At 38.5% G+C, this 23,406-nt stretch overlaps 1 protein-coding gene across 1 annotated transcript; it reads right to left on the bottom strand.

The window, feature by feature from the left end:
- Positions 1 to 22,116: 22,116 nt before the first annotated feature.
- LOC133636375 (uncharacterized) lies at positions 22,117 to 22,767 on the bottom strand. The gene has a single exon (XM_062030368.1). The coding sequence runs from the start codon at positions 22,765 to 22,767 to the stop codon at positions 22,117 to 22,119; it is 651 nt and encodes a 216-aa protein (XP_061886352.1).
- Between the last annotated feature and the right edge of the window lie 639 nt (positions 22,768 to 23,406).

Genomic DNA, 23,406 nt, shown 5'->3' with positions numbered 1-23,406 from the left:
GAGAGGCGGGGCCGGTGAGCGAGCAGCAAGGCAGGGAATGCCGGGGCCCGGCCCAAGATGGCGGCAAGGAGGCGTGGACGGCGAGCGAGTGGCGAGGCGGGGCGCGCCGGGAGCGACACCGCAATCGTGCCCAGGTGTGCGATCCGCGCACCTGGGCACGATCATCCAATCTCCTCTCGCTGAAAAAAAGGGGAGCAGCAGAGGGAGATGAGAAGAAGGCTGGAAGGAGCCAACGAAAAGCTGACGCGGAGCGAGCGAGAGAGGAGGAGAGCCCGAGACGACGAGCGAGCGAGCGGAGGAGATGAGCTGAAAAGCGACCGGGACTGAGGTTTTGTTTGAAAAAATGAAACAAACGTCAAACTGCTCAGAGATGTCGCTATTTGATGGTCCATGGAGCCCACGAGGCGGCTTGAGTCCGTCACAATGGGTTTTAGTGCAGTTTCTGTTGTGTGTGTCCAAATTGTGAAATAATAATTTATATGTGGAAAATATCATGGCGTGCATATAGACTTTAGCCATCTTGGAATTGAGGAATGGTCCTATATGATTGAAATTTGACAGATTGTATTTAACGATATGTGATTTTTTTTTTAACATGCGCTTTGAATGATAAATGTGTGCCAACGATGGTCTGTAAAACATCATATATGCAACATTTTGACCTATGTACCACTATTACATGTTATGTAGACCACAAGGAAGTTTTTTTAATGTAGAACAATATCTATAATATTAACTCTTTAAGTTCAAAGTTGACATTTTCCTTAATGTTTTATTTCTCGCAGAAGAAGAAATGTTGTACGTTCTTGGTTATAGTGATTAAAAGTACTTTTGTAGTTATTTACCATATTTCTGAACAATAACTCAGATATGGTAACACTTGCGAGCAGTAGACAATATGAACTGATTTTTGGTCCACAACATATTTTGTTTTAGTCATTATTAAAATATTTCCTGCCACCTTGTGTTGTTGTGGCAGTTTGACCTTCACCTGTCATTGTTTTGCTCGACTGTAGGAAGTGATAACAGATTCAAATATTTACTAAGCATTCTTCAGGCCTGCTATTTGAAAGAGGGAGGCCGATTATTAAGTTCCTTTTTGTGTATTACCACTGAGGCACAGCTGGAAGCAACGATTGGACTGAAAGGACTCACTCAGTGCAGGTCTTGAATTTGTCAAATTGGCACAAATAATCTTAATTACAAAGAATAATTAACAATGTTTACAAATAATGAATAGTGAATGTGTGTGTGTTAATGTTGAAAATATGTTCGATTCCAATTCTTTTGGTGTGTCTAGTGGTGCCGCCCTTGAGGTAAATACAGTAGGAGTGGTGAATACCTATTCAACCGGCGGCCCACGGGCCACATCCGGCCCACCAAAGCTTTTAATTTGGCCCGCCGAACATCACCCAAATAGGGTTGCTCATGCATCCAGTACTCCCACCATTCTGCAGGGGGCAACAGCTAGGCATAAGTGTCAGAATGAAGCAGCAGTGGGTGAGTAGAAGAAGATGGCACTATCGACTCTGAAAAAAATCTAAAGAAATTGCAAAAATCTGACTTTTGACAGCGACTGGACAACAAAGTATGAATGTATTGAAATTGATGACTTTGTGATGTCTTTTGTATTCGTGGTCGTGTTTTTAACTCAAGCATTCAAAACTGCTTAAATACATGTGGCACTCAATTTGGCCATCAGAAGGCGATAAAGCTACACCTTAGGTCTAATTGTGTTAAAGTATGTGTGCAATGTTTGCTGTGTGTATTAACACTAAACCTATTTTATTTATAAAACATACACATACTTTTGTAATGTTTATAAATAAAGGAAGACGTATAAAGAAATAAAACGGAGGAAGAAAAATAATTCAAAGAAGGAACATCAATCATCAACAAAACTTAGCTATTGTTTCTTCCTGCTGTTAACTATCTGTCTACCTGCACACGCTGAAAACCAGTAGCGAGGGCAGAATAATGAATTTATTTACAGTGCAGTGTGAAAGCCGATGTGTTTACTTTGTAAATATGTAAACAGTCTCAAAGGAATATAATCTACAGAGGTACTTTCTAAAGAAACATCCACATTTTGATGTACGGCCCCTGAGAACTTGGGCTCTTGAAACTGCAGCCCTGCTTCTTTGGTTGGAATTTAGATGAATATGGCTTACAGTTTATGAAAACCTTGAATTGAAAATCTCAGAAAATGTAAGGTTTCAAAAACTGTAAGCTATGATGATGAAAATAATAACACATAAAGGCTTGCCATATGTCACTTTGCATGTACTTTATATCACGTACTAGTTTGACATTTGAAATCAATTGCTGACATGAATGGACTTTTACACCATATTCTAATTGTATGTGTTATAATGACTGAGTGAAAATGTTGTTGGAGGAAAACATTCAACTTTTCTCTGACTACAATTGAACATTCACTTACCGAAAATTAAGAGTTTCTAGTGCAGCAAATGGATGCAAGCTTTTGACCACAAACTTAGTCGCTGCTCGGTGACATTCGTCTAGCGGCAGACGTGAACTGGAGTGAGTGCTGCCCGCCTCGCTGCCAGTCAGAATCTGTTTCTCGTCATGCTCATCTAAATGAGAAGCCATTCATTTCAACTTAACAAATATAGCGCTAACTTGTTAGGCGGTGTTAGTTAGTACCTGTTGTATTCAGATGACGTACTCGCGTTACTCTCTGCTGGGGTGAAATAGGAACGGTTAAAAACGCGACTTTCATTTACAATTATTGCATGCTGCGTCTTGATATCTTTCAGCATCTCTAGTTCTTGATGAACTAGCAGCCTTATAAGTATTACAAGTAGCTTTGTTACCATCTTTTCTTGTAAAATGTTAGTGCTTGTTTCAAACAGGAGCCGCCATTTTGCAACCAGACGTCACTACGCACATTGCGTAATGATGTCATCCCCACCTGCAATAATCCATAAGAGAACCGTTTGACAAAATGGCAAGCAATGCCTAGGAGTGGATACACTGAGAACCGGTTCTGAACAAGAACTGTTTTTTGATTCCTATCCCTAGTTGTAGGCCATGAGGTACATACAGTAGAAGTGGTGCATTATTTATTTATTTATCTATTTTGTTTTTTTGCAAACTCATCTCACGGGCCGTGTTGAACCTGTATGACATCACTGCTGTAAGTCAGTAGTTAAGGTCATTCGCATCCAGGGGGGTTCACTTGTTCAGCATGCATCCACCCTAAAACAACAAAGAAGAAGACGAAGGAAGAGGAAGTTGAAGGGAAGAGGAAGGAGGAGGAGAAGAAGGAAGAGGAGGAGGAGGATGACGAAGAGAAGAAGAAGGAGGAGAAGAAGAAGAAGGAGGAGGGTGAGGAGCAGAAGAAGAAGACGAAGAACAAGGAGTAGGAGGAGGAAAAGAAGAAGGATGAGGAGAGAAGAGAGAATAAGGAGGAGGAGAAGAAGAAAAATGAGGAGAAGAGGACGGAGGAGGAGGAGGAAGACAAGAAGGAGTAGAACAAGAAGAAGGAAGAAGAGAGGAAGGAGGAGGAGAAGGAAAAAGAGGAGGAGGAGGAGAAGGACAAGAAGAAGGAAGAGGAGAGGGAGGAGGAGAAGAAGGAGGGGAGGAGGAGGAGAAGGAGAACAAGAAGAAGGAAGAGGAGGATAAGGAGGGGGAGAAAGAGGAGGATAAGGAGGGGGAGAAAGAGGAGGAGAAGAAGAAGGAGGAGGAGAAGAAAAAGGAGGAGGAGGAGAAGAAGGAGGGAAAGAAGAAAAAGACGTAGGAAAAGAAAAATAAGGAGGAGAAGAAGAAGAGGAAGGAGGAGGAGAAAAAGAAGACGGCGGAGGAGAAGGAGGACAAAAAGAAGGAGGAGTAGGAGAATAAGAAGAAGGAGGAGAAGAAGGAGGAGGAGGAGAAGATGAAGGAGGGGAAAAGAAGAGAAGGGAGGAGGAGAAAAAAAAGACGACGGAGGAGAAGAAGGAGGAGGAAGAGTAGGAGAATAAGAAGGAGTAGGAGAAGAAGAACAAAGAGGAGGAGGAGAACAATAAGAAGGAAGAGAAGAAGGAGGAGAAGAACCAGAAGGTGGAGGAGGAGAAGAAGTTGCCTTTGAGAAGATTACCATTTAATCATTCACTGCTAAATAAAATAATAATAAAATGTCAAACAGAAAAGTGTGCGACATGTAAAACAGTTGAAGAAGTAGAACATAGTCCAGTCAAACCTGTCTATAGTGACCACTCAACGGAAACAAAGAAAGTGACTGCTAAAGACAGCTGTCCACTGGGGCGGTATGGCTCGGTTGGTAGAGTGGCTGTGCCAGCAACTTGAGGGTTCAAGGTTCGATCCCAGCTTCTGCCATTCTAGTCCCTGCCATTGTGTCCTTGGGCAAGACACTTTACCCACCTGCTCCCAGTGCCACCCACATTGGCTTAAATGTAACTTTTATATTGGGTTTCACTATGTAAAGCGCTTTGAGTCACTAGAGAAAAAGTGCTATATAAATATAATTCACATTCACTATACGCAGGTTGGCTGCCATTTTCAATTTCCGTACATGTTGACCTTTAAACAAGTACTTATGTATGTGTGCATGTATCCGGAATTGTAGTAAAGCATTTCCAAAATACAATTTTGCTTGCTTTCTAAGCTTGACCGGTGCGACTGAATTTGAGACTGCTCGTTGTTGCTCACGTGAATAAGAAGCCATTCTTGCCAGACTTTTGGGGATTAGTTAGCTGTGCAAAGTTTATTGGGAGCTTCACTGGTCTGGCTGCCCGCAAATCCCGCTTAAGGAATGAAATTTCACGGACGTTGGTACGGCAAATTTTGATATCGGTGGCCTCTATACGGAGTCCAAAAACTGTTTTGGGATGCGAAATGAGTGGCCGCGTTAAACAAATGGCCGCTACAGACAAGGTATACAACACTACTTTTTCCTGCGGGGGAGATTTTTGTGGCCGCTATCGGCAGGTGAACTCCATAGACAGATGGCCGCGAACAGGTTTGACATTTTTTAAGAAGTATACGGGAGAGAGACGGAAGTCAAAGGAAAAGATCAGTAAGGGAGGAAATAATTGGAAAATAGTTATATTAGGAACTATGGCAAAATGGGTTACAGTAAATATATAATATTAAATACCTCAAAGATACAGGACTATTTGACAGAATGTAAAGATTATGGCCAGTGGTCTTAGAAATATTTGTATAGGTTTGTGTGTGTGATTTAAACATATAGGTATATATGGATATGTTTTGATCTTATGTGTGTATGTGTGGAGGTTAATTTGTCTTTATTATCAAAGTTTTTTTCCCACTGAAATTTGCATTGAATGTTGATGACAATGTAATTGAAAAAAGAAATTGTTAGGGCACGGCGTGGCAAAGTTGGTAGAGTGGCCGTGTCAGCAATCGGAGGGTTGCTGGTTACTGGGGTTCAATCCCCACCTTCTACCATCCTAGTCACGTCCGTTGTGTCCTTGGGCAAGACACTTCACCCTTGCTCCTGATGGCTGCTGGTTAGCGCCTTGCATGGCAGCTCCTGCCATCAGTGTGTGAATGTGTGTGTGAATGGGTGAATGTGGAAATACTGTCAAAGCGCTTTGAGTACCTTGAAGGTAGAAAAGCGCTATACAAGTATAACCCATTTATCATTTATTTATTTAAAATGCGTGTGTCTAACAATTCCGTGTTTTAAAATCCAGTGTATAAACATTTAGTGTTTAAAAATTCAGTGTAAAAAAATGAAGTGCTGAAAAATTTACTGCAGAAAAATGTGCTGCTTCAAAACACAAGACATACTATGGCGTCACATTAGTGCCAAAAATCCAAGCGCATAAAAACTGTTATCGCGCGCTGATTCTCCACTTCGTGCGCGCGACACCCTTTTGCGCGCGCGCGGTGCCTTTCTGCGCATGCGCCGTCTCGGTCTGTGCGCTGTCATGTTTCGTTTTGGCACTTTGGGGGCGGGCATGCTTAGACCGCCCCTTCTTTCTGATTGGCTTTGAGCATTTTTCATTTGAGCCAATCAGAAGTATAGCAGGGCGGGTCATCGTCAATATGTATCAAGATTTACGGAGGAAGAAGTGGATAAAAAAATGTTGGCTGAAAAAGAGGTAAGTTGAGGGACACAGTTATTTACATTATTGAAGTGGTTTGGAGTGATTGTAAGGGTACTATTACTACTACTAATAATAATACATTTTTATTTATAAAGCACTTTTCATACATTTAAAATGCAGCTCAAAGTGCTTTACATAGTTAAAAACAAAATGAGAAATAACACCCACACCCCATGAAGACAGTCAAACATGTACATAAAAATAAACAAACAACAACAACAAGACCCGTGTCATGTGACTTCACACATGACATCTCATTGGCTGATTCTGGGACAGAATCGATTGCTTCAGTCATACAATTTTTCTATGCGGAATTTGTCAGCGCTGAATTTTTATACACTGAATTTTAAAACACTGAATTTTTATACACTGAATCTTTAAACACACACATTTTGCTGAGATTTTGTTTCAATTAAATTGTCAGCAGTTCACAAATTTGTACGCAAAACATTCAGTTACATTAGTTCAGTGTCAAAATTAGCTTTCGTAATAAAGACACAAATTAACCTCCATAGTATGTATTTATACAGGGACGTGCACATGATTATAGAGGGGCAGGGGCTCAAAGTCAGAAAAGGGCAGACATTTTTTTTTTGGTCCTTTACACAATATGGAAATTAATGTAAAATTAAATTTGCTAATAGGAAGCTAACTACTTAGCTGTGTGTCCTTTGTAGGTAAAAGTGATTGCCATTTCTTTTGTGTCAACAAATTATTGTCATAGTGAGTTAATTCACATTATCATAGGCTTGGAAGACATGAAAAGCAACAAAACAGTGGTTTATTATTAGGCTATGTATTGTTAAAGATAAGCACTTTAATATTGAACATTGAACAGTGCAACATGAACTTTGAAAAAAAATACAAAAATAAATACCCAAATGGAAAAAACTTCAATGTGAAATATGTCCTTCTTCCCTTAACTTGATGAAAACACCATCAAGTTGTAACTTATGGTCTTTCCCACTTAATGCTCAGACTAAACAACTGAAACGCAATACAGGGCCAAAAATATGGACCAGGGGCCAGTAGAGGGCTGTAGGATGGAGGCCACCCATACCCAAATATGCTCCTCAATGTAAATTCAGGGCTTCCATGAAATGCTGTGAAATCATCAATTTTAGCCATGCATTAAGAGGTCTGCTACCCTTAGCTGCTTCCTGGCGCTCCTTCTCCTTCCTTTTCTGTATCCTTTCTTTTTTTGGCATTGTGCTGCAGGCATAATCAACATGAATCAAGTTTAAATACAGATGGTAATATTCCTAACAGATAACCTAAATCTTATATCCCCAGAATTCTGAAATTATTATTATTATTATTATTATTAATAATAATAATTATTATTATTATTATTATCATTATTATTATTGTTGTTATTATCATTATTATTATTATTATTATTTTGCTAACCCACACAGTAATAGCAAAGTCACAATAAACTTTATATCTAAACCTCTACTGTGAGAGAAATGTGATCCGCCGTAAACACAGTGCATTTTATTTTGAAAATTAACCCGGTGTTTTATTTTGTACACTACTTCCTGTCCCGCACGATCCGCTCTGCTCTGTGCGGAATTGATGTGCCGTGCTCAATTGATGCACCGTGCTCCGACGTCCGGCAAAAACAGAAGCTGACACATTGAATAATATAATAATACAGCGTTTTTCTGAAATATTACCCATATTAGATGCTGAATAAGTGGACGGCGACTAGACCATAACATAACTCACAGGTTCAAGTTGCTCCACTGTCACGTCTCAGGGGCGCAGTAACTTGGCTCTCTCTCTCCTCTCACTTACTCACTCACTCGCCCTCTCTCTCTCTCTCTCTCTCTCTCTCTGGCCGAAGCGGCAGGCTCAAACAACCTCGTATTACAAGAAAAAGTGGAATTTTTTTTTTTTTTTACATCCCTGACAGGAATTTATTAATGTTGTTTAAAGAAGAAAAAAAACACACACACACAGGCAGAGGGCACTTTTTAAGACGAGGCAAAAAAGGGCAGGGGCTCAAGCACCCATAGGGCCCTATGTGTGCACGTGCCTGCATTTATATATATATATATATAGATACCAGTGGTGGGCCGTCAGGGCCAGCAAGGCCTTCTCTGCCTAATAATTAAAGATAAAATTATATTTTTATTAACTTTTTTTTATGCCCGTTCCGTAATTTAATAACTTTTGTGTAGCACCTGGTTTCTTATCTGGTTTAATTCCCCCCCCCCCCCCTTCCTTTTCCTCACCTCCCAACCTCCCTTCACGCTTTTTCTCACAGCCCCGCTATCTGTAAAAGTTGGGAAATTGTCCAAAATGTGTGTGCGTGTGAGAAAATAGACAAAGTTATGTACAGAAAACACATGAGTGAATGATCCATCCATATAATTATTTTCTTCCGCTTATCAAGAGGTTGGATCGCGGAGGCAGCAGCCTAAGCAGGGAAGCTCCCCCTCTTTGGCGCTGCGAGTGAATTCCAGTCATTTGAATTTGTTTTTAACTATACTGGTGATTGTGACTGTGCGATATTACAGTTGTTTTACACACTGAGATTTTGAGTACGGGAAAAAAGGCTCTTGCTCGCTGGTAAATTCTCTGTGTGCGAGTGACTGTGTGACGCATATATATAAAAAAAAAAAAGGAGTCTCAGCTGGGAGACATTTTGAGATAAGAGTGTGTCAGAAGTGGCGAGGCTGTGTGAGTGACAGCTGCGTGAGGCGTGGGCCGAAGAGGTGTGACACTGTTAGCATAGCATTGAGCTAGGTTAGCATTGAGTTAGCATAGCATTGGATTAGATTAGCATTGAGCTAGTTTAAAAAAAAAAAAAAATATATATATATATATATATATATATATATATATATATATATATATATATATATATATATATATATATATATATATATATATATAGTGGACAGCTGTACTCAAATCTGAAGAGAAGGCTGACAGGTTGGTTTTGATAATAGGAAAAATAAAATATACTGTATATGAATAAATAAACATTTAAATATCAACACATACATTTGGACTGGGACATTGAAGCATTGTTAAATTCATTAGTCATTAATTATGTGTGTAATATACTGTATTGAACAGCCTTGTTGCTTATCTGATCCATCCAGTTCCTGTGTGGAAGTTGAGACAAACACACACACACACGCACATCATAGAATAGGACACATTGTAACTTTGAATTAATAGTTATACAAAAAATAAATTAATAATATTGAATTTAAATTTTATAAAGATAAATTGATTATACATTGACATTTTAATTTTTTTTTAGGAATAAACACACAATAAAATAAAAGTTACATTTATATTCTAAAAACATCTAAGGGCATCTGTGCAAACTGTGAAACATAGAGTCTGAAGAAGTACAGAAAAGAGGCGCCAACACTCAGCGCCATAGTCAAAACCAAACGTAGAGAAGCGTTAAACAAATTCTAATCAGAAGGAAGGCAGACCAAAATATGAGAACTTAAGTAAACAGACAGCAAGTAAACCAGAAATAATAATGTAAATAAATAACAAAGAAAGCAAATTTCTATGTGACATTGGTGCATGTAGAATTACAAATAGAGAATAAAACAAAATGGAAATAACTGTCTGCAAGATGAGCATGACGTCATGAATTGTGCTCGGGTTAGTAATAGATAGATAGATAGACATATAAAACGTTATTGATTCCTTCAGGAGAGTTCCCTCAGGAAGAAGAAGTAAAAAGTAAACAGTAACTAATGGGGGTATAAATGGAAACAAAATAGAAAAATATTACAAGGAGAATAAAAATAGAACAGTAAAATAAGAGAAACTAGGCATTAACGACCATGATATAAAAAAGTATTGCACTGTTATTGTTTTGCATTCCCTGTCATCCTAGCCCCCCCAAAGAGGAGTTGTACAGTCTAATGATGTATGAGACAAAGGATTTTTTATAGGCTAAACCAGTAGTTCTCAAAGGAGGATATGGTGTTTCCGCCCGGACAAAAAAGGGGGGTACTTGAAGGTATGCCAAGGGGTACCTGAGATTTTAAATATTTTAAAATAGCGACAATTCAAAATCCTTTATAAATATAATTATAGAAGAATAATTCTTCAACAAAATAAATATTTAGAATTAAGTTCACGAGCCCAGATGGATCTCTATTACAATATCCAAAGAAGGTTGATGATTGATTATATGTATAGAAATCTTTATTATAATTTAATCACTTGTTTAATTTTTAAAACGTTTGTTATTCTTATATTTTTTTGTCCAAATAAGTCAATTAAGACCACAACAAATGAGCAATATGGTGCACTGTTATACAATTTAATAAATCAGAAAATGATGACATTATGCTGTATTTTATTTTTTTATTTTACTGGGAAAAAAGGTTGAAAACCACTGCCCTAAATCATATCTAAAGCTAAAATTATTTTATAAGACTGATTATTTTGGATTATTGTGTTTGTATTGTGAGAGAAGGAGAGAAAGTGAGAGAGAGAGGAAGAGAGAGCAGGTGAAAAAACAGATTGAGGGTGAAGAGGATGGTTTGAGAAAATATGGGAAAAGGATGTTTATAACCTTACGTTATGTGAATGTTTTTTAGGAGAACAGAAAATAGAAACATTGTGTGAAGTGTAAGGAAGAGATGGATACAGGATGTTGTTTGTAAAGGAAAACGAAAGTGAAGAAAAGATGAGAAAGTGACAAATGAAGGTATTCGTAAATGGTATGCTGTTGATTGTGGTTAGCTGCAAGTTTGTTTGATTGTTTGTTTGTTTAGTTGTTTGAGTGAAATGGGAAGAAATCAATAGGAATAATTACATGCAAAATGGAATAAAATTATGAGTGCGATAGATAATGAATGAATAGATGAAATATGTTTATTTTGGTCATATAATCAACCATCAACCAATTTGTGTGAGCAGTTTAATAGTAAATTAGACATATTAACAATCATACACATTTACACACAGAAAAGAAAAGAAAAAGAATGACCGAAAAAAGAATAGGCGGAAGCCAAAGCTTATATTGGCCTATGATATACATTTACTGAACATTAAATTACCTGGAACATCAACGTTAAAAGATGAAAGTAATTGTTACTATATTTTATAATGTTCAAAAAACTTTACCTTTCAAGGGTCTCCAAAACCATAACAAAAAACTACATGTGTTCAGCTCATCACTGAGGATGGTACATCATTTAACTCCTAAAACTGAAATACATTTGTGTTTTTATTTTTATTTTACTTGACCTATTTTAAAAATCAATATCCCCCGTAAATGATAGTTTTCTCCTCATAATGTAAATAAGCTAAGAATACAAATTGGAAGGCTGTTGTTCTTTACTCGGAAACATAATTGCCATTGTTTTAAAATTAAATTATCTGAACATTTAACACATTATGACTTATAAAAATGGATTGGTATGATCATAATAATAATGCTTTGTGTAATATTGAAATGAGCCTGTTAAGTTTAAGTATTGGGTCTATATTTCTTCTATAAACATTTCCCCAAACTTCAAAACAATACTACATATGGAAAAATAAATGAATAATATAACATGTGCAGACATTGCTTATTCAGCATGTGTTTTACTTTATACCGAATAGCAATGGATTTGGATATTTTTCTTTAATATGTTCAATATGTGGCTTCCAACATATTTATGATCAATTATTATTCTCAAGAAGTTAGTTCATATACTCTGTCAAGTTACTCTTTCTGGTAAAGATTTAGTCTTATTAATTTCTACATATTGAGATCTATTACTTAAAATAACTACTTAACCACTGTTGTGAAACACTTTTAATTTATGGGAGTCTTGGGATAGGATTGAGGAAGATGTCTGCTGTGGTGGTGGTTAGTTTGGAAATTAATTTAATAAAAGTAACTTTAAAGTGCAGTCTGACATTTTTAGTTTGGAGTAATTTATATTTTTATTTAGACATTGCAGTACACCATACTTCTGGATGTTGAGCTAGAAGAGGATAATGGCATGACAGAATAAAGTTAGAGTTAAAGTTGGGGTGCCAGTGATTGTCACACACACACTGGGTGTGGTGGAATTTGTCCTCTGCATTTGGCCCATCCCCGTGATCGCCCCTGGGAGGTGGGGGGAGCGGTGGGCAGCAGCGGTGCCGCGCCCGGGAATCATTTTTTGGTGATTTGGCTCCCAAATGTTTTATAGTCTTTGGTATGACTCGGCCGGGGTTTTGAACTTGCGACCTGCCGATCTCAGGGCGGACACTCTAACCACTAGGCCACTGAGATGAAAGAGGCAAACCAAATCTCAACAGCTGTCAGTTAGCTATAGATTTTGAGAGTATAATGCGAATAACTATAACTTACAACTGTTTGCTGTGAATAGTGTTGAATAATAATTACAAATAACAGCCTACATTAATAATTAGAATAAGAGCCGATATGTAAAGTGTTAAAAAGGAGAAGTGTGATTAGGCCTGGCGCTTAGAGCATGGCCTTGTGTGTTTGTTGTGACTAGGTTGGATAACCAGTCGGAGACAGGCAAGGCAAGGCGGGGCAGCTTTGTTTGTGTGGCGTTTTTCATGCAACAAAGTGAAATGAAAGAAAATAAAAGCAAAATTAAAATGGAGACAATAAAAATAAACACAGTGCGGACGTTAAAAGTTAAAAGATTAAAAGATTTAGCTGAAAGATAAGGAGAAACGTGAATAAAAACATTCTTTTGTTTTGGAGAATATCACGCACAGCGGGAGGTCAGAGTGCAAGCATGACAGCTTGATCGCAGCTACTGATAGACAAATGATAGTTTAAATTAACTTATAGATAATCTTTAAGTGAATTAAAAGGGTACTTAAATACACATGAAGTAGTACGTATAATCTTTGAATTAAGGTTATTGATTAGCATTTAATGGGATAGTTAAGACTGTAATTTTAAAAACGTGATATGCAAAATTGAACTAACCGAGAGGATATGAAAACGATGGGTGTACATGTTTTGAGTTCCAAATTCTGGAGTAAAAAACCTCAACAAAACGTAAAACCATACAGACGGACTTGGGTGGTAGCCACGGTTGTGCTAGGTCAAGCGAGGGTGGAAAGGATATGCAACAGGGGGACTGCCAACTTCTCTGAACAAGACAAGCTCCAAAGTTGTAGCCAGAACATGCTCACAAAAAATACAGGTGTGACAGCAGGACGAACAGCAGGATACAAACAGACCCCTGCTGGACATAAGTGTCAACGGACAATGTTCAACACAATCTTTGAAGCATTCCTTTGTGGTCAACCTGCACACACCTTGTAATGACCTGCTTACGAACTGTGCCCTGACAATTCAATACCGCACAGAAGGAACTTCCTGATGTTGCCTGACAGCACGACATCAGCTGACAACTACTGGGGACGCCTCCCAGGAACGAGTGGAGGACGGGGACTGCTCCAACTGTCCTAGCACTGGCTGACTGAGGTGCGTCCGTGTGTCCTGCCACCCAAACCGCCAAAGTGTATGATCACCAATTAGACGACTCATAATAGGAGCCTTTTGACTCTTATATATGGTGGGACTCAAGGTATGGCCGCTCATGTGAACTATCCTTACAACAATTAGAATGGTGTAAGATGGACAACTAATGACCCACATTGTTCCCTCTGTCCTGCCTACGAAACCAAAAATTTAGGTCAAATGATAAAACAGGGTGTAGCTGCCGCTGATTGAACCGATACGCTAATACCACATTTTTAATTATTTCGGTTGTCTGTTAAAAACATAGCTATTGGTTGCAATTTGGACATTCCTGCTGTAGGCTACAAGGAGCTAGCAGCTATACAACAGCTGAGCTAAAATAACAAATTTAAGCATATCAAAAAATTGTAGTTGCTTATTACATACACAAAGTCGCTTAGAGACAGAAGTCTGTAGAAAGTATTCAGTAACAAACGTGTCCGCATTATTAAACTTTCTACCACAGGAAACATACTGAACAAATACAGCAGTTACTGTCAGACTCTAATCCGGATTACCTTGTCTATCAGAGACATGGTTAAAACCCACAACACCTTTACGTTCTAATTAATGTCCCGGGGGACAAGATTACAGAAAAGACAGATCGAGTGACAAAGGGGGGAGGAATTATGATTTATGAAAGGGAAAACATTAAAAGTAGATCAATTTGAGTATGTTGAAATTAAAATTACATTTTCCTCAGAAATGTATTTGAAGGTTATTGTAGTATACCGACCGACCACAGCTAAAGACATTTTTCTTGATTCATTTTCAGACATCCTCAAACAGCATATTATGAAAGAAGTAACGTCATGGGGGACGTTAAGCTGGACTGGTTAAATAAAACACGTAGAAAGAAACTTAAGGATATTATAAACGGCTTCTACATGATACAAATGATAAGCAGCCCTACTAGAATTACAATTGGATGACAAAAATCAAAGAGAACATCTGTAAATACACAAATACAAAACCAGAAAGAAGAGTGCTAAAATAAAAATACCATTGGATTCTAATAAAGACATGAGGACTCAGCTCTCATAAGAGCAATTATAACAGGTCTAAATACAGATCGTATGATTTAAAAGTTTGGAGGAACAAAGTTACAATGTTTATGCGGAAGTCTAAGGCTGACTTTCACTTAGAATTAATCAAAGCTGCAAAAGGGAACAATAGAGAGTTATGGAAAACCAGATACAAACTTACGGGAAGAGAGCAAACAAGAAACAACACTACAGCATTAAATATCAACGGCGCTACTGTCGCAGACAGTCTGGACATAAGTAATCATTTTAATGAACATTTCATCCAGTCTGTACAAACCCTGAATAAAAAGTCCCTCAAAATCAGTGCAAATAATTGTCATTTATTCAGGATGGACTAATTTTAGAATTAACAAATGAAACAAAGTTAAACAAAATCTTCACTGCATTATCAGACTCACGATCTAGAGAAATATATATGGGTTGGACACTATCTTCCTAAAAACATATAAGGATTGTATTATTGCTCGTATAACAACGATTGATGAATAAATCAATAACGGAAAACACTTTCCCTACCACGTCGAGAAACTGCTACTATGATTAAATCCATAAAGCAGGAAATAAAGAAGACCAGAACATGTACAGACCAGTTAGCCTTCTCCACGTTGTAACAAAAGGAATAGAAAATTTGAAGTTAAAAGGTGGCTTTGGAGCAATCAAGGCTGCTCACATGGTCACTAAGATGGGCATTATGTAGACACATCAATTTAATGAGTATTATATTTATCTATGAGAGCATTTTTGTTGTAAATTGTGAGGTATGGCTGTTAAAAGCTTGGTTGTTGTTATGAATGATGACAGATGTGAACAAGAGCATGTATTGTCTTTGTGTGATGATGTAAATAAGGTGTGGTTGTATTGTATGTTAAGTATGTGTCCATGAAGGGGCATTTGGTGACTTTTCTTAAAATTGATTACATGCTACAGTATGATTATTTTTGATTAATTATTGATTATTATGAATGTATATAAATTATGATTAATTAGTGTCATAATTTTATTGCTTGATTTTTGGATCCCTTTAATTTAGGTAGCCAGGGACTACAGATGGAAAGTAGCTATTTAGATATCATCTGGTACAGAACATATCTGTTTCTGAACTTAATGTTTCTGTGCATTGTCCCATCATAGATAGACTAAATTAAATACAACTATTTAGTGAATTATTGAGGCCACAATAATTCACTAGGTGTTGTAAAATATCAAAGTACTATTGCAAAAGCGAACAGTGACCTCAAACATGACCTGTCCTCCGCCTCTGTTCTTGCTGCACTTGACTATCAGCTGCCTTTTCTTTTTCTTGGATGTTTCTGAAACTACTAATACTACTACTACTATTACTATTACTATTACTACGACTAACACTGTCCCTGTTTCAGGGACAGAGGGGGGAGGTGAGTTTGGATTGGGTCAAGTTTGAGCGTTTTGAGGTTTTATTTAATCGATATGATCAATCCAGTACAAGGATAAAGGAACGTAATGATTTAGATTGACAATTGCAGTGGTTGGCGGAAGCAACCCCAACCTCAAAGGAGAATGCCAATTCAGTAATTAAATGTTTTGTGAAAGATCTAATATCCCGACATGGTTTCCCCAAAAAGATTAGGTCAAACAACGGCACCCATTTTAAGAAAACAGGTTATCGTCTTCAGTCACAAGATCAGCACTTCTCAGGACCAACAGCTTCCTAGGAAGGTGGAAAGACCATGAGACCAAAATGGTAAGTTTGCAAAATGTAGAATTTGTGTGCCAGTTCCTCTGTGCAGATTTGAGGATGAAAGCAGCCACTCCAGATTCCCTTGCACTCGCTAAGAGGGGCACGGTCAAAGCCAATCCAGGACCAACACCCGATACCTGACTGGAAGGAACCGAGAGGAGAGACAACACCTTGCCAGCGATGACGAGAACAACTAAGGTTGCCAGCCAATGTGTCCACCGGGACTCCAGCAGCTGTGGAAAGAAGTGTCGGGAGTGCCGAAGCAGCGAGGAGGTCTGAAGCAAGCCGAGGGCCTGGACCAAAGCCCCACGCCCCATACTCTGCCCCCGCCTTCCCCAAAGCCCCCACAGCTCCAACTCTACCTGAGTTTTCCCCAATTTCGGCCAGCACGCACCGGCCACTGAACAGTCTGCCCAATGGACTGAACCACACCCCAAGAAGAGACAGAGACAGACTGTTTGAGTGGATCTCTTTCTTCACCAAGGCAGCCAAAAGCCCAACGAGGTGTCGGCAGGCCATCAGCCTGAGGCACCACCGAGCCATCTATAGGAGCACTAATCGAACATGGACTCATACGAAATTCAGTTGTGTGTTCAAAATCAATTGATAATTAACAATATTGGTAACTACATTCATTGCAAATGTCGGGAAAAATATTTTTGCAAATGTCTTACAGTCATAAGTCTATATACATTCATCTATTTATGTTCAATGATGTTCATGATCAAAGTATTTGTTATTCCTTTACTAAATCAAAGGGTAGGCCACTAATTGTGTTCTGTGAGATGGTTTTACTGCAGGCTGGTAACAGCGATCGCTCTGAAGGAGGGTCATAGACGGAATTTTTGCCTCGTATAAAAACATTGAGGTTTTTGCCTCTATCTGTGGTAGAGATTTAACTTAGTGGTCTACATCAGAAATTGTTTTGGTCCAGGGTCTTAAGACCCTGGAAGGCGGGTATGTAGTAGAATTTCTGACCTTTGACCTATATTGCATGTCTGTCAAGAATGTACGCTCATTTAATTTCTCTTCTATTCTGTGCCAGTGGGACAAAAGTGAATATTAAGTCGTGCCAACCTGTCTACAGAATGTGTTGACTGTCTAAAGGATTCGAGTTGTTATGGAACAGATAGGGAAAACAAAAAGACATTGACGCACTAGATAACAAACAATGACGCACAAGAGACATATAAAAAATGGCAGAAGACCGGAACTCGACAGTGATTTTGGCTTGTGTGTGTCTTGTTTACTCCGGAGTAACATGTGGTCTGTCTGCACGGCCATAATAACCTGCACTTCTGATAATGGGTAAATAAATTTGTTGTACTAAACTACTTTTGTTGCCTGCTTAAGCTTTGGACAATCCACTACACTAGCTAGCCACTAACATTTTTTAACAAATCATCAATTACTTTGCACCATGTTTGTACAAATAATAACTCATGTAAAATACAAAAGTCAACTCTCAAATTTTTAAATAAATCATGTCACACTTTGAACTGGACACCAAATCTGTTATCTGTTTCTTTGTCAGTTAGTGAAGACCAAGTCTTTAAAATATTTTCTTGGATTTTCAAATTCTATTTGAGTTTTGTCTCTCTTAGAATTAAAAATGTCAAGCAAAGCGAGACAAGCTTGCTAGTAAATAAATACAATTTAAAAAAATAGAGGCAGCTCACTGGTAAGTGCTGCTATTTGAGCTATTTTTAGAACAGGCCAGCGGGCTACTCATCTGGTCCTTACGGGCTACCTGGTGCCCGCGGGCACCGCGTTGGTGACCCCTGGGCTAATGTATATTACTTTATATAGATTCTACAAGAAACACAAAACTTAAAAACTAAATTATTTACAATTGCAAACACAAGGTTCTTGTTCTGCAGTGCTGTGTGCTAATGTGCTTCGTACACCTGCAGGACCGCAAGCAAGGTCGCAGAGAAAATGCGGACTGGATTTTGAGTGATGTGGGCATTTTCTATATGAACAAGTGGAATGGATTGGATACCGACGCACTAAAGGGGCTCTCTACCTTACGCTATGAAGTGAGGGGAATCTGAGTGAATAATGACAGGTTATATGATTATTTATTTAAACTCATATTCGGGCCACTTTATAATGAATATGTCGGCATGTATTTGTAAAAAAAAAAAAAAAAAGATTTTTTTTTTTTCTTTTTAACACCAAATTATTTAGGGGGGGCTTAAGAACATTTTAGGGGGACTTGAGACCCCCTAAAATAGGCCTAACAACGCCAATGGTGTGGATATATACATATATATAGATACATATCTTCTTTTTTTAAATCTTTTTTATCCTTTTTTACTCTTTATATTACCAAATTATTGTGTATGCACTTTAGGGGATCTGCTCCAATTTCGTTGTTCTTTGAACCTGTTCACTGTAATAATGACAATAAAACTCTATTCTATTCTATTCTATTCTAATTTGAGAACACACAGAGTTGAGAGACAGTTGCGATAGCCAATCAGATCACAAGTTGTTGACAGTAGCTGTTCTGTTACAACCGGAAGTTGTAAACTTTTGTTGTTAAAGTGTGTCTTGCTTGTCATTTAATTAACATTGTTACATGTGTGTTTGTCGCCATCATGTGGTCAGAGCAGTTAATATATTTATTTATTTATTTATTTTTTGACTTTATTGTCATTATATTTGCATATAACGAGATTAAGGACTCCAATTTAAGGTGCGGTAGTGGGAACAAATATGGGATACAAATAAATTACACAAGAGGTAATAAAGATCAAACTAATTGATATATCTTTGAGAAGTGTGTACTTTGATTGACCGGAAGTTGCATAAACCAAGCAGAGAAATTTAGGGTATATGTTTTAATTGCTGATGTGTTTTAATTGATTTTTAATGCGCCAGAAAATAACCCGTTTTGTATACTGTTGTTCAATGCCCAGTAGGGTATAAATGTGTTCCTGTATAGTATTTCTCCAGCAATTATCATGTGGTGACATCAATTATGGTATTTTGAGAGGTAATCATTTAGGTCGGAGATCACTGAAGGCCTAGGTGGGAAACGCACAGTTAGATAGATACAGATAGATCATCATCATCGGCGGTCACTCGAACGAGTATGACGATTCTCCTGGTAGGGGTGTATCCCTTTATGGAGGATGCCTGTGCGTGACTTTGTTTTACATGGGGAAACTGGTGCACAGACAGTCACCACACGATCCTTGACAGAATCGGGTCAAGGTCCAGTGGCATGGAGTCCAAGACGACTGGGGACCCTTTTCTGCTGCAGCCTTCTTCCGCCATTGCAGCCCTTGTGGTAGTTCTTAAATCTACCGTCTTCCGCCTGCTCCGCTGTTGAGGTCTTCCCCGTATCCCTGGCTAGGGGGCAGTCATGGTACTAGGCCTTTGCCAAGGGCCACCTGGGGTAACAGTAGTAAAGGGGTTAACCTCCTAGTGCCCCAAGACCCCATAGAGGAGCCTCCACTGCCGGATGCACTTTAACGTCATGCCCAGGACACAACAGATAGATCAGTGGTTCTTAACCTGGGTTCGATCGAACCCTAGGGATTCGGTGAGTCGGCCTCAGGGGTTCGGCGGAACCTCCGCCACGGAGATAAAGACACATCCGACTTATCGTGTAAATAAAAACTTCTCCCTATCGGCATATTATGGATACCCCCAAACAATGTTCCCTCTAATTTTCCATCTGATTTGCAGGTTGTTTGATTGATCGATTTAAACTTTTACTAGCAGATTGCAAAGGAAGAGAATACATTATATGAAACAGTATAGTTTACACAGTACAGTACATATTTCGTACAATTGACCACTAAATGGTAACACCCGAATAAGTTTTCCAACTTGTTTAACTGGTCCACGTTAATCAATTCATGGTAATGTGTGTAAGGTGTGTAATTTGTTGTGAGTTCATGCACTGTGTTGGTTTTGTTCTTTGAACAAGGTGATGTTCATGCACGGTTCATTTTGTGCACCAGTAAAAAAACATATAACTTTTTCTTGAATTTTAAATTAAAAATTTTTTTTTTTCACTAAAGAAGGGTTCAGTGAATGCGCATATGAAACTGGTGGGGTTCAGTACCTCCAACAAGGTTAAGAACCACTGAGATACACATACATCTATTCATAGGCAACGATCCCGTGGGTGCTTCGGTCCGAGCACCCACGGACAATGCCGAGCACCCACGTGGGATTGATGGCAACTTTCAATCTTTAAAATTATTTTTGAAAAATCAATCTTGTTGTAGTTAATTTTGTGGCGATTTAGGTCCGTTTTACAAAATAATAAAGCCACAAATTATATGGGATATTAACTGAACGTCTTTTTTTTTTTTTTTTTTTTAATACACACACACACCGAGCACCCATTGGCAGAAATGTGGATTGGCGCCTATGCATTTCTTATTATTATTAATAAGTGGGGGACGAGCCCATGCTACATTCTCCGGTACTGTAGATGGCAGTATGCAGCTTCTAAGTTACGGCTGCAACCCGCCAGAAAACTAAAAGAAGAAAAATGTAAAACCTCCCCCACACGGTAGGTGGCAGTAATATTTTGCTGGTGGAATGCAAATCATCAAAGATGGAGGCTGCCGTGTTTATTCTGTCACTGATCGACTGTTGTGCTCTGATTTTCCTTGCAGTGTATTTGTATCCTTTACCGTGTTATATTCCCTCGTAGGTGTGCATGCCGGTTGTCTGTGAACGTCTTCCGTCGTTGGGAATTATGTTTTGTTTATCAACAAATGGCGGGAAAACTGGCTGCATTGCTAACCCGTTAGCTTGCGGCTAACACCTTGTTTACAATGCAGGGGGTATAAATGTGTCAACATAAACTATGACAAAGGCGGGCTCGCTCGCACCAACTAGGGTGTAGATAGCAGATACACCCAACTCACAGATTATGGTAAGACAAATGATTTATGTTAAATGTTCACAAATTTATTGAATAGCTTTGTAAGTGTCGTTGAAACTTACACTTAATATTTTTGTTTTAAGGGTTCATATTTTTTGTTGAAAATTATTATGGTTGTGAATTTGTTAGATTTTTTGTAAATAAGACACATATTGTTTACTATAAAAGGGCAATTTATTTCCTTTTGTTACACCGCTATTCTCGCAAGGTTTTGGTTTAGTATTAGAGGTTGCGAGACCTGCATTCGCCCAGACATGCAAAAGACTTTGAGCGAGCCATCAGCAGCAGTAAGAACATTTAGCTAGCTGAACAAGGTATTTTGTCATATTGTGTCAAATTATTCTGTATATTTGTAAAGTACGTTGGTCTAATTATTGTGCGCTCATTTAGTATGCACAAGACTGAAATATTTGCTGCCCAAGAACCTCCGAAGTGGCAGGCGGCCACGAGGTAGCTATTTGTTTAGCACTTTATTTGTCTGTGACTGAACTATGTGTTCTTCGGCAGAGTTTTTATTAACTGGCAAACACACAGAGAGCAAGTGCATACAAAGTGGAATGAAAATGATAAATAGTACAACAGTGCCATCTATTGTAAAAACTACTGCATTACAACACTCCCACTTAGTTTTTTCAATGACAAAGTGCCTTTAAATAATATTATAGAGCCGTGCTCTCCTTTACAATAATATGTCAAACAACAACAACAAAAATATTTTTGTTTTTTACATTGTTTTCACAGGAACTCTTTTAGTTTGTTTACAATAATTTCACTGAAACTCTTTCACACATTTTTTCTTTTTTAACTTGCTTTGATCAGGCAGCGTTCGGCGTACACCTGTCAAGCACAACTAACCACTTTATCTAAATAGGGAAAAGTCCAATCTCACCTCTGAGATATTCAAACTTCTGTCTAGGCAGTGGTTTGGTAAATATATCCGCTTTCATGTCATTTGTTGGACAATATTGCAGTTCTATTTGTCCATTCTGCACACATTCACGGATGTAGTGATAGCGAAAGTCTATGTGTTTGGTCCTGGAGTGGTTCACAGGATTCTTCGCGATTGCGATGGCTCCTTGGTTGTCTTCCAGGATCACTGTGGACATAGTTTTCACTCCGAGATCACTCAGTAATCTTTTTAGCCAGATTCCTTCTTGAGCGGCTTGACTGAGTGCGATGTACTCCGCTTCTGCTGTTGAAAGTGCAACTGTTGCTTGTTTCTTGCTGAGCCAGCTCACTGCTCCTCCACTCAGTAGAAAAACGTTGCCTGTTGTTGAGCGTCGGTCATCCTGATCTCCAGCCCAGTCAGCATCTGAGAATCCAATCAAAGCTCCAGAGTCTGACTGCTCATACTTGAGAGCAAAGTTCACTGTCCCTTTCAAGTATCGAAGTATCCTCTTCACAGCGGTCAGATGTGCAGCATCTGGATTTGCGTTGAACTTTGACACAGCACTCACTGCTTGAGCTATGTCTGGTCGTGTGGCCATTGCAGCATACAGTAGACTTCCCACCATTGACTGATAGGTATGCTGGTCCACTTGCTTACTGACACCATCGCTCTTTCTCAATTTGACATTGGCATCAGCAGGAGTTCCCACAGCAGGGGTCACCAACCTTTTTGAAACCAAGGGCTACTTCTTGGGTACTGATTAATGCGAAGGGCTACCAGTTAGATACACACTTAAATAAATTGCCAGAAGTAGCCAATTTGCTCAATTTACCTTTAACTCTGTTATTATTAATAATTAATGATATTTATCTTTGTGGAAACACTGATCATCTTAATGATTTCTCACAATAAATATATATAGAAACAGATAAATATCAATATGCAACACTTTATTTTTACATTTTCTCTAAGTGCACATTTTTCAAATTGAACATTTTCAAATGATCACTTCTAAGACAGTCTTGTGAAATCACAATATCCCATTTTAACTAGCTAGCCACTAACATTTTTTAACAAATCATGAATTACTTTGCACCATGTTTGTACAAATAATAACTCATGTAAAATACAAAAGTCAACTCTCAATTTTTTAAATCATGTCACACTTTGAACTGGACACCAAATCTGTTATCTGTTTCTTTGTCAGTTAGTGGGAAGCCTGGCATTGCATGCTGTTAACTAGTGGGTTGTACTCTGGTGTGTA

This window comes from Entelurus aequoreus, linkage group LG20, assembly GCF_033978785.1.
Source record: "Entelurus aequoreus isolate RoL-2023_Sb linkage group LG20, RoL_Eaeq_v1.1, whole genome shotgun sequence".
NCBI lineage: Eukaryota > Metazoa > Chordata > Actinopteri > Syngnathiformes > Syngnathidae > Entelurus > Entelurus aequoreus.
This window is presented reverse-complemented; position numbering and strand designations above follow the sequence as displayed.

Excerpts from the sequence above, each read along its gene's own strand:
- LOC133636375 (XM_062030368.1), bottom strand. The coding sequence starts at position 22,767 with ATGGTGGGAAGTCTACTGTATGCTGCAATGGCCACACGACCAGACATA.